Genomic DNA, 12,156 nt, shown 5'->3' with positions numbered 1-12,156 from the left:
ATTTAACAAGATATACACCCATCTTGGTAGTCCATACCTATATTTAAACATTTTTTTATTATTTTATATTATTTCGTAATTTTAAATAATAGTTGTCATCACTATTATTATGTCAATATATAACACCCATAACCTTTTTCAGGAACAGAGGCTAAATATAGGTTAGGATACCGATGGTAATTGAACAAGTGAAGACATAGATACACAGACAAAGACATAACTATTTACATATATTCCTATTTCCTCCATATACATTATTATCCTCAGATTTGGGCTGGTAGGAGGTGACCTGTTGCTTGAAGATCACCTTCTCTGGGCTGCAAATTTACCAAAATCTTGGCTTTTAATGCAAAGCATAGGACATTCAACAAAGGGTGGACCTGTTTTAGGGGATTGTACATATACATATATATATATATATATATATATATATATATATATATATATATATATATATATATATATATATATATACATACACATCCTTTTTTACAAAGTATTGGTACAATGTGTATTTTTACATTTTTAATATGGCTTTTTTATAAAGCAATAATAATAATAACAATAATAATAATAATAAAATGTGTAACATTGTACAGAATATTATAACTTATAGTGACCCACCTCTTTGCAAGACACACTTTTATACTCATGTTACATGTAGAAACGCCATGTAATATGAGAAACTGTGCAAAAAGTTATATATTTCCTTCCAATATTATTTACATATTTAGAAATTATATATGATGCATCATATTTTTACACTATCAACAAAACAATAATAATGTTTTAGCACAGTTTCCACTTCCGCTTTCTTTATGATCTAAACTGTTTAATGTTTCATTTGTTATTCACTGTTAGCATGCATTGGATGTGTAGCAGTACTTTTCCCTATGGAAAAAAACTTCATGTCGTTGTGTTCCGGCTTTAACTGCGCACGTCACGCGCTAATGTTTAAAGTTGCCATAGTAACTGTGTTCCGAGAACTTGTCCGGCCCGAAAATCGGTTTGACATTCGTTCCGCTGCTGCAATCGCTCGTGGGGAAACAGCCCCGAGTTTTCGTTTGGCAGGTGCTTCTGAGCTAGCTTTATCGAAGAGAGACGCACATGGAGGAAGTTTTACATTCCCCACAACTAGGTTTAGATTTTATCGGCAACAAAATGGGATATCCGCTACTGCTATTAAAGTGAAGAGAGGAACTGACAACAACAAGAAGCTAACGACAGACGCTGTACGAAGAGGAAGGGAAAACTTCGCAGCTGAGCGGAACAGTGTGTTCTGAAGCCGTGTTAATAATCATGGACGCCGTGGTGAAATTCACCAGCCAAAGCCAAGGGAGAGACCGTATATTCAGGTGCGCTTTTCTCTGAAAAGGAAATGAAAGGTCATATTCTGACATGGTGATTAAAGGCTATTTGTTTGGCTTGTTTTTAAAAAAAATTAAAAGTTGTGTTAATAAGTGTGCAGAAGTATTCGTTTATGCACTACCTCTGATATATGATTTGGATTCCAGAGCCACCCAGTATGCGTGTGTACTGTCCATCCATTTACTACGAAACAACCCCGACAGAAAGGACCTGGTGGCCAGACTTAAAAGTTTGGAAAGTAGTGTCAGTGCTGGACGAAAACGTGAGTATAATCGTAAAACCGGGGGAAAGAAAAGAGACGCAGAGTTAAACAAAACATGAGATGATTCCTTTTCGCATGAGGAATTCTTTACAGTTCACATGGATTAGAGGTAGTCTTGTTTTTTTTTTTTCTTTTCCTGGAGCTCAAAATGTCTTGTTTCTTCAGTTTTGTTCACACACAAGAAACGGTTTAATGCTTTCGAGCAAAAAGAGATTTATCATGTTTAGATCTTGCTTTTTATTGTCTGATACCATAGGCTACCATAAATATTTGTGTTTTCTTTGTCAATATTGTAGATTTATTTTCCCTGCAATCAGAGGACCTTATTCAGGACTAGATGTGAACCTACACATTATTTTGTATCTCTTCCATGGCATACAAATAAAAATACTATGAAAGGTTTAGTTTATACTGGTAGTTTCCTCAAAATGCTTTATCCATTTTAAACCAATTAGAAACTGATTTGTTTCTAATTCAATAAACTTACACAAAGTTAAACAATGACTTCATAAATGTGAACTTGTATATCAAATCAGCATTTTCTAATGTATTTATTTTTGTATATAAATCAGGAATCAAGTTTTGTGCTGTTAATTTTATCAGATCAAAATGAATAAAGTTCCACCATAGCGACTGTCTTTTTAAGATGTATTAAAAATAATCTTCCGGCTTTTAGATTTTATGTCAACACTTGAGTGGCCCCCCATTGACCCTTTATATAAAAAAATAAAAATAAATAAATAAATAAAAATTCTAAAAGCACCCTGTTAGCTTTTGCCCAGTAAAAGAAAAGCTGAAAAACTTTTAATATTTACTTCGAAACAGAGATGTATTGATCATTGAAGTAAAGCCTAAACTTTAGGTTGCCAAATGGTCTTACCAATGTTTCGAAAGAAAGTAAATTGAAAACTGGTTATTAACGTACAAGTGGCGTGAATAGTAATCAGTGCTTGCTTCGAGGTTTCATTTATTTGGAATAATAAACTCAAAACACTGTCATGGTTATGAGCTATTGAGAACTGTGAAAAATCAGTAGGTATTTAAAAGCCAAATAGAATACCTAACATCAGCTTATATTTGCAACCTATACAAAAAAAAAAAAAAAAAAAAAATATATATATATATATATATATATATATATATATATATATATATATATATATATATTATTATTATTATTATTATTATTATTATTTATTTATTTATTTATTTATTTATTTATTTATTTATTTATTTATTTTTTTTTTTGTATAGGTTGCAAATATAAGCTGATGTTAGGTATTCTATTTGGCTTTTAAATACCTACTGATTTTTCACAGTTCTCAATAGCTCATAACCATGACAGTGTTTTGAGTTTATTATTCCAAATAAATATATATATACAAATATAAATATATATATATATATATATATATATATATATATATATATATATATATATATATATATATATATATACAAATATACAACTGGGGAACTGCACGTTGGTACACTGTGTGTTTGGCTCTTACAGTGTATGAATGTGTGCAAAGCTTTGCAGGAGCTTTGAGGACACAGATCAGAAATGTCCTTCAGCCTCCTCCTCTGTAAAGGTTTGGGTTTAGTTATTTACAAATATATATATTTTTGGATTTCTGTTTTTCTTCATGTGATTAAAAAAAGATTCAATCAAATATTTATTTTTCTATAAACCCTTCAGGTTATGGGAGATTTTATAAAAAAAAAAAATTTTAAAGATAAAAAGGTAAAAATATATATATATTGTTACAGCCTTGGACACCTTTTTTTGTCTCTTGTTCCAAAACGCAAGGCGAAGACGTAGCTGTGTTTCAGGTGGTGCTACAAAAGTAACAAAATCACTCCCTGGAGTATAAAAGTACACTAAACCTCCCAAAAGTTCAAAGCAATCTTTTACTTTTTCTGACAGTGTTAGCTGCACGCTGCTGTGCTTTACATTGAAAATGTATTGTCCTTACTCTGAGCTTTAGTCTAGTTGTCGCTGAACTGCGTAACAGGAAGGATTATTAGCGACTCTAACAACCCTAAAACCAGCCTTGTGAGAAGTCATAAATTATCTCCAGCCGTAGTTTTCAAACTTTTAACCTAAATGTACAGAGACTGACTTGAGTCAAGTTTGACTATGAAATGCCTGGAAGCGAGGTCAGGCAATAAAGATTTGTCGTTTCCTAATTCTGTTCCTGTGGAACCTTGCAAAGTCCAAAGCTGGGTCACAGAGGGCTACACTATTGATGCACCGCTTAATTATCTCCTCTGCGTCAGAGCTGCTGCCGCGAGCCTCTGCTGCTTCGTCTGCCCGAATTAATAACTCAGGGACACCACTGTCTCACAATTTCTAGGCAGAAGTTTTAGATGGAACAGGCTTCCTGAGGTTTTATCTTTGCAAACAAGAAAGCTTTGTTTCCAAAGGAGAGACGGTGTGACGTGAACTCACAGAAATGAAAACCTTGACCTTTTGTTCTACAGAGTTATTAACATACTGAATTATTTGGCGTTTGTTGCATAATTGTGTTCTGTACCGTGCTCCAAAAATGTTCACGCCATGTTTTTATTGAACTCGTTCTTGCTTTCATTTCTGCCTCCTTTTGTTAGTGCTCAGGCTGGGAAACGCAGCCAACTCCATTGTGGCTGCTAAACAAACCGTGCGACTCTCCGACCGGGTGCTGTGCCTGTGCCTCACCGCGGCCAACGTCAGCCGGGCCCTCTACTTTATCTGTGACAACGCAGTGTGGGCCAGAGGCGTGGGTCTGATCCGCAGCATCGACAAGGAACGCTGGAGCGTTAACGCCTCTCGTTGCTACCTGTTCTCATTAGTGATGAATCTGACCCAAGACCTGTATGTGATTCTCCAGCTGATGCTACAGAAAGGGAGAGATAACCGTTTCAGATCGAAAATGGACCAGCATCTCAACGAATGTCCCGATGTGGCTGAAGTCACGATCCCTGAGCTGGATGCCCTCGTTTTCCTGCTCCTGGAGACCCTAAGATCCGAACCGACCGTCGCCTTGGACACTGTGAAAAACGCCTGCGATCTCTTCATTCCCTTAGACAGGCTGGGCATTTACAAGTCAAGTGCAGGCGTAGTTGGATTTTGCGGGCTGGTATCTTCCCTGATCGGCATTTTAACCCTCGCACGACCTAGTTTAAGGATTAAGCATTGATAACGAGGGTGGAGTCAGACCAAAGGTTGAAGAGGAACAGCATTTGTTTTTTTGACGATACAAGCTAGCAATAGCAGGAACGTTTATACATTTCTGTGATAACTGTTTGTTTTGTAGCAGAATATGGTTTTACTTTAAAATGGTTAATCTCTAATAATATAGTGGGAGGTGCACCAATCAGGCTTTTCCTGTCAGATCAGTGTTAGTTTCATCTGAGTTCTAGGCTGCCAATTCAGATTTTGTTTTCCTCAGAGAGAGAAAATTAAGATAATCTCCCTTCATGCATCAAAGCACGTACCTAATCTGTCTAATTTTATTATTCTTGTGGAAGACAAAATGTCTGCTGTTGGTTGATGTGTTTATGGACCAAAATTGTGAGTAATTTTTCCCCCCCCGACACACTTAAGTTGAGATTTTTAGTAATCAAGCTGCCAATCGAGGCAACATTTTCTAACTGATCTCTGACAGGCTAATTGGTGCATCTCTAAATATAATTAACAGCAATCTCCTTTAGGAAATGTTGTTTAAACAATGTGTTTAAGATCTAAGACTTGACCTTTTTGCGTCCCTGTCTTCTACACTGCCAACAGCATCACAGCTGATAATCATAGTAATATGAAAAAAGGGCTTGTTTCTAATGCCAGTTTGGCTGCTTTAGAAAATGTGTAACATTTTTATCTGGGTGATTGTTGGGAGGTTGCTGGTCATTTGGCCCTTTTGCAATTTCATACTTTTGCAGTATATTAGATTTTGCACCTAACTTGACTATGCAGGATTTCCAGACCATGCTGCTATTTGTACCCACCTACTGGGTGTTTGTACCCATTTAGGAAACGTATGATTATCAGTAATTTTTATGCTCCGTACTCAATCTAAAGGAGGGAAATGAGATTGTGTGACTATTAAGTATCAGCAGAATGTTACTCAGTTATTTTGGTTTGATCAGTGGTCATAAGTTTGCGTTTATTTCACAACGATTGGCCTTCAGCGAGCAATGAAAATGGAGAACAAAAAAAAAATGCTTTAAAATGTAAGGACAAGTATTCAATGGTAATATATCTCCGTATTTGATGTGGATGCATACTGAAATTGATAAAAACTTGAGGTATGCTGACCAAGAGCTGCGGCGAGCTGGGGGATCGTTATTGTTCACCCCACTGCCTCTGCCGTGCTCGTTGTTTTGTGATTAAAATGCTGCTAAATTGATATGAATGAAAATTAAGTGCTTCTCAACCACATGAGGGAAAGCGTTTCGATCTGTTTTGTGCCACTGAAGCAATCTGTTGGATGTTAACTGCTTATACTGCTGATATTTAGTCAGCTCAGAGAGAAGTAATATGATTTAGAGGAAAAACGATGCACAGCCCATTTTTTTTTTTTTTTTAAAGAGTTTGAGCTGTAAATACTGTGAAATACTTTGTTTACAACTGAGTGTCTTAGAGTTTTTCCACACGTTTTCTGTTGCTGTGTCTAATCATTTCAGGAGTAGAATAACACTGACCCCTTCAGGACGCACGACACCATGAACAATTGAAGAGCTTTTTATTTTCAATTTCACTGAGACAATACATTTTGTTGTAAAAGATCATTTTCAAGAGGATGACGTGATAAAGCATCCAGATATTGCAAAAATACAGTATATCCCATTGTCTCTTTTACAACGGTTTAGTTTGGCCGTGCAAAGAACGACTGAGCGATGCACCGAATAATCCCCAAAAAGAATGTACAGACGTACAAAGCAATAAATAAGTTTGTTCCAAACAGATAAGATGCATTAATATATGACAAAAGCTTTTGGTTCACATTTCCACTAGTGTGTTGTTTCTAGTACCAGAGATGTATTAAAGCACACCTTGAAAGGAAAAATGTACCAAGCTGGAAGATCCAATAAAACCAAAATCTAGACTTTTGCTTCAAAAGCACATGGAAGCAGATACGTGGCTTTGATTTAGTGCCCAAATAAGCCTTCAATTCATTAAGGCCAAGTCAGTATCGCCGAAAAACGTAATCTAATTTATTAAATATGCCTTTTACCATAGTTTGTGCATTTTAAAAAGGCATCTTTTCTGATCATTTCAAAGTAGGATAGACAAAGCACTTTCAAGAAAGTGGCAACAGTGTCAAACTATGGATTTGAAATTACGTTGTTGAATTATCGTGTCATGGATCAGTCTGCTTTCTGAGTGAAAGGCACCTTCAGTAGTTAGCCCCTGGAACAGGTAAAAAAAAGAGAAACAGGCTTTTCCTATCACAACTGTTAGATGTTAGAGGTACATTTCTGCAAACCTTTAGGTTTTTAAAATGTACTCCTTTCAGCAAATGATGGTCTAACACGTGTTTCATTGTTGTTCTAATCATGTTTAAATGTGGGTTTTTTTTTAAGAAGAAAATAACTGCAAAATACCAATAAATTATTTTGGAAATGGAATTGTTCCTGTGCGGTTTTGGTATTCGTCTTTTCATTTGGATTTTTAGGATTAAAAACTGATTTACACTTTGCAGGGTCACAGTTGTTTGTCCTCCAGTAGTCGGTGCCAATAAATATTTGTTGTTGGTTCGTATGTGCTCAAACAGGGCAACGATTGATACTCAAGTCCTTCAAACATACCAGAGTACCGCATTAAAAAGAAAAAAAGCACTGCTAAACATTTGGCAACAGATTTTATGTGAAATCATTAGAAGCAAAGGAATTTTTCTGGTATAGATCTCTGCAGGTGTTCTGTGTTTTTGATGTTGTCTCTGAAAGAACAGGACGGTAAAAATTAAATTCCTGTACAGTTTGTGATCATCGCACCGACACTAAGACAAAAAAAAAAAAAAAAAAGAAACAAATTAAGCAATAAGTACATATCAGAAACAAAACAAATTGACAGCTTCTACACAACTAACCAGTAACTGAAACTGCATCTGGACTAAAAGCCATTTCTAGAAATTATGAGAACACTGAATTATGCTGGATAAACCAGGAGCACAGAAGAACATAGACAACCAGGAGAGTTGGAAATGTCTGACATATACAGTGCATGTCAAGGTAAACGTTTACTTCATTCATCCATTAATAAGCCACTTAAGACATCAGGCGTGAGTGCTGCTACTGTGACGCAAAAGCCCAGAGACGACTAGAAATCTTCTAATTTCTACATCAGAATTAGAGTTTAAGGTGAGAGTCCTGCAGGTCGTAGCTGATCAGATGTACCTTGATATATATGAGCCTCTAAAATCCTCATGTGCACCCCTTTGTTTCCCACTGCTCCTTACATCCAACAGAAGCCAAGTCGTTTGGACTGAGAGAAAACCTCTGGTGGACCCTTAAATGACACACTTGAGTCACATTTGTCTGAATACCACCCATATGTAACGCCCATAGAAGTTCGTATAGTGTTGTTTTTTTTATGCCAGACTTCTCATTAAACTTAATCAGGCCCTAAACAGCAGTAAAACTATGCGATAAAAGGATTATCCATCCACAGTGTGAACAGCATCATTTCTGCAGATGTAAACCTTTTGTCAAACGACGCGAAAGAGGAGTATGTTGATAATCATTTCATAATAAAAAAAAGGCAGTTCATGGCACTGTAGGCTAGATTCGTGTGAAACTGACTCCGAAAGTGCACAGCAACGTGAAATACAGCGATTATACAGTGGGGGAAAACAAGCATCGAACATGTCAACATCATTTTAGTTAAATACATTTCTAATTGACTTTTTGACATAACCCACGCTAATTACACCATGTCAGTAGCTACCCAAGTGACTCACACAGAGAAATCAAACACGAAAGTCCCCGAATTAACTCATGTAATAAAGTTGAATGACACAGAGAATATTCTCACTTGAAGAAAATTAGGTGCACAAATGCATTAAAAGCTGAAATATCAGTGCCCCTTATCAGTATAAATAATATTAACAGTTTGGTCCTGCCTTAGGGTCTATAGAAAGTGTTCTCATTACCAATGCATCACTAAAAGCTTGACATGATGGTAAAAACAAAGGGCACTCTCAAAAGCCTAACTCTTGCTAAACATACTGGTGGGGCTGGTCAAAGGCATTTCTCCACTTCTGAATGATGAAGTGAGCCAAGCTGGGCCCCTACATTTAGAAGTGGACAGAACACCATTCCACCATAAACCAGGTTACTTACAAACAAATCTATAATATAATCAGAAGAATTTCCAAGGAAATCTATGATATAATTAGAAGAATTTCCAAGGGTTAGAATGAACTGGAACTAGCAGATACTGTTTTTCTATGAAAACAGTAAGTGGCATCTATGTGTATTTACTGCACAAAGCTCCACTGCTGAAGAAAAAGCACACTGAACATTTTTTAAAATTATCTTCAGAAACTTTGGACGGACCAGTGAAATGCAAAGAGAATATATTCTGGTCAAATAAGACCAAAACTGCACTCTGAATATTATTACAAACACATCCTGTTTCAAAGAGAAATTTGGAGGCAGGAACATAATTTTTCTGGGACTTTTTTTTAAAGCAAATGGCAACCGGCAGATTTTGTGAACAAGCTTGATAAGAAAAAGCTACTAATTCCCAGGATGCTAAATATGAAATCAGGATAAAAGACAATGACAGCCAAAGCAGCACCTTTAGAAAAAAAATTAAAATAAAGATGCTAGAATGGCTAAGTCAGTGAACTGAATTTAATCCAAATGAAAATCTATGGAAAGCATTGACAGAGTGCATGGAAGAAGGTTCTCAGTACAGTAGATGTCTTGAAATTGTCATTACCAAAATATGTATTGTACTTTTGTACAGAGTATTGAACAAATTTCAGTAAGGATGTCTCCTGTGCCATTCTGCTTTATTACACATAATATAAGGACTTGTTCTGTGCTGAACTCTTTGTATGAGTCGATTACTTGGGTGGCTACTGACCTCTGGTGAACTTCAGTGGAAAATCTGAAATCTATTTACTGAAAAGAAATGTTGACGTTTTCGGTACTTCCCTGCAGCAGTACTGCGAGTACTGCCATTTTCTAGCATTTCTGAGAAATGAGACGGAAACAAAAGCAAGCATGAAATTCATTGTGATTGTAATTCAAAGACGTGCGTTCTGACCCCTGACTGAGCAGCATCTCCACAGATCATACTTCTGTGATCAATATCCGATCAGGTCTCAGTTCTGCAGGTTGTTGGATGAATGAGACATTTTAATCAAATTCAACTTTACAAATCATTATTTTTGCCAGTTTTGATCTAATTTAAGATGCCTTACGGTGTGCACTTATAACCAGCACAATCTGATTTTTTTGTCAACATGTTATATTCTTGTAAGAAATGAATGATTGATGCACCTAAATATATATTTTCTATATGCAAAATGCAGAAACAAATTTTCTATTTAAATATAAACACTTATTTTTATTAGAATTATTTTATACCCCTAAGATTGATTGTACCATCACTTCATTACGTATAGATCAATACTTTAAAGTTTCACTCAGTTTAAAGATATAATCAAAAATGATGTACTTAGGCAGGAAGGATCACATCTGTGGGCCTTTTCTCTATATTCGTCGTGTTTTACAGCAGAACAGAAACAAGCACTTCCAGTCATAAACCCAGCTGAAAAAACAGAACGTTAAAGGGTAACATTTGATCACGAGTAGGTGGTCTTGGCCCACTTTCAGCAGAGAACCTTACGCCCTCCATTCCACTCTGAGGAACGAGGTGACGCGTCTCGGCAACTTCTGGACCCAGCTGGGCAGTCTTTGGGTCCGCCTTTGAGTCTTTTGGTCCACTTTTGTTACAACCCGGTAATGGCAGAAGGCAGTCACTAGGAAACTAGCCCCTGTGCTCGGTCATATTCTGTGATCAGGCCTTTGATATGCGACAGTTTTTTGTGGAGGTACTCGCACCGTTTCTTCTCTTCCCGATACCCAGGAAACTTCTAAAAAGAAGAAAAAAAAGAAAAGACGAAGAAAAAGTCTGTATTAAGCTTTCAGTGAGGATATTTCACATTAAATCCACAAAACCTTAACCATTAAGGATATTTGATATTTGCTTAGCTTTTTGTGAAGCTTAACAATCCAGTACTGCCACAGAGTTCACGGCTTTTGCAACATGGCCAGCAGATAGTACAACAAGTTAATAAGTGAAAGAATATTTCAGAATGTCTTACTTTCTTATATTTTCGATATTTCTGGAGTATTTGTTCCTCCATGAGCTGAAAAAATAAATAAATACAAAATGAGTGTTACTGCCCTGTACATGCTCCACTTTCTGTTTGGTGTTTTATCAGATGGAGCGGCTTCGGCACGCTCCCAGTACAAAAAGTACCTTGTACTCCTGTGTTCCTGGCTTGAGAGTGTTGATCTTTGAGCCCAACTGAACAAACATCTCTGTGATGGCTCCGATCCTGTCATGAAGAGCTCTATATTCGTCGTACTCAGCGCAAAAGTCATCGTGATACTGTTGCCGCTGCTCCAGGGTTCTTACGGCGCTGTATTTTCTAAAAAAAGGAAAAAAGGGAAACAAGTCTTAAATCTCCAGAAAGCGAGCGTAAGCCGACCCTATCCACCAGATGGCGCTGCAGAACGGTAGATTGAGTCACTTGAGGTAACAGCGTGGTGTGTTGAGCAGATGTATGAAAGTGGGACACAAGATGTTTTGTTTTCCAAGTTCTTCTTATTGAAGCTTTTTGACACCTTATTTGTAGTCTTCTGTTTATATGAATGGTTTGAAGGAGAACCTTATCGTTAAGGGAAACTTTGGTTCCTCTTATAAGCGGTACGTGAAGGCTAGGAAATTTAAAACTACTCTGTGAAAGATTGCTTCAACAACTGCTGTAATGAAAGCTAGTTAGGCATTGTTCACACGAAAAAAAAAGGCATTTCACACAAACAGTGTGTGCAACCTTACATTAAATAGTCAGGCGGTTCTTCAGTTGTGGTTCGGTTAACGGGAGTTTTGTCTCCCTCGCGGTCTGTACCTGTGTAAAACACACACACACATTAGACATAAAAAGGTTATTTCAGTATACTGATGGAAACGTAAAAACAGGCCCGTCATATCAAGGCTGTTGTTTAACAGCGTCTCCGATAACAGATCCAATCCAAGGCGAGCCGTTACGTCAGCGCAGCAAAGCAGGAGGTAAATCTGCCTGCTGACTAGCTCGACCATAGGTCACCCAGCTGGTCTGAAGTCAATCATCAACAGACAACAGAGTCACTGTCCTTACTGCTGTCTCGAATGAACCTACAGAAAATGCTTCTCTTTTGCTTTCAGGGGGAAAACAAATCTTAAAACTCAATTTAGAAAACTTTGTTTGCTTAAGGGGCCTTGGTGCACAACCTTACCCTTATCTTTACAGCATAACAGAATAGATTAT

The 12,156-nt window shown here is 36.8% G+C and overlaps 2 protein-coding genes across 2 annotated transcripts in view; one reads left to right on the top strand and one right to left on the bottom strand.

Moving 5' to 3' along the window:
- Nucleotides 1-947: 947 nt before the first annotated feature.
- pex11a (peroxisomal biogenesis factor 11 alpha) lies at nucleotides 948-7,038 on the top strand. The gene is made up of 3 exons (XM_012855068.3): nucleotides 948-1,355; nucleotides 1,515-1,630; nucleotides 4,241-7,038. Exons 1-3 carry the CDS (start codon nucleotides 1,300-1,302, stop codon nucleotides 4,807-4,809), a joined length of 741 nt encoding a protein of 246 aa, XP_012710522.2. The 5' UTR covers nucleotides 948-1,299; the 3' UTR covers nucleotides 4,810-7,038.
- The window catches only part of LOC105919699 (RNA polymerase II elongation factor ELL), a 39,615-nt gene continuing 33,793 nt past the window's right edge, over nucleotides 6,335-12,156 (bottom strand). Inside the window, exons 9-12 of the mRNA XM_012855066.3 lie at nucleotides 11,688-11,757; nucleotides 11,106-11,277; nucleotides 10,948-10,992; nucleotides 6,335-10,716 (exon numbers count right to left, since the gene is read on the bottom strand). Coding sequence (XP_012710520.3) covers nucleotides 10,603-10,716; nucleotides 10,948-10,992; nucleotides 11,106-11,277; nucleotides 11,688-11,757 — 401 coding nt within the window. The 3' untranslated portion in view covers nucleotides 6,335-10,602. The remainder of the gene's footprint in view (nucleotides 10,717-10,947; nucleotides 10,993-11,105; nucleotides 11,278-11,687; nucleotides 11,758-12,156) is intronic.

Source organism: Fundulus heteroclitus, chromosome 2, assembly GCF_011125445.2.
Source record: "Fundulus heteroclitus isolate FHET01 chromosome 2, MU-UCD_Fhet_4.1, whole genome shotgun sequence".
NCBI lineage: Eukaryota > Metazoa > Chordata > Actinopteri > Cyprinodontiformes > Fundulidae > Fundulus > Fundulus heteroclitus.
Note: the sequence above shows the minus strand (reverse complement) of the source record. Positions and strands in the feature narration are given on the sequence as shown.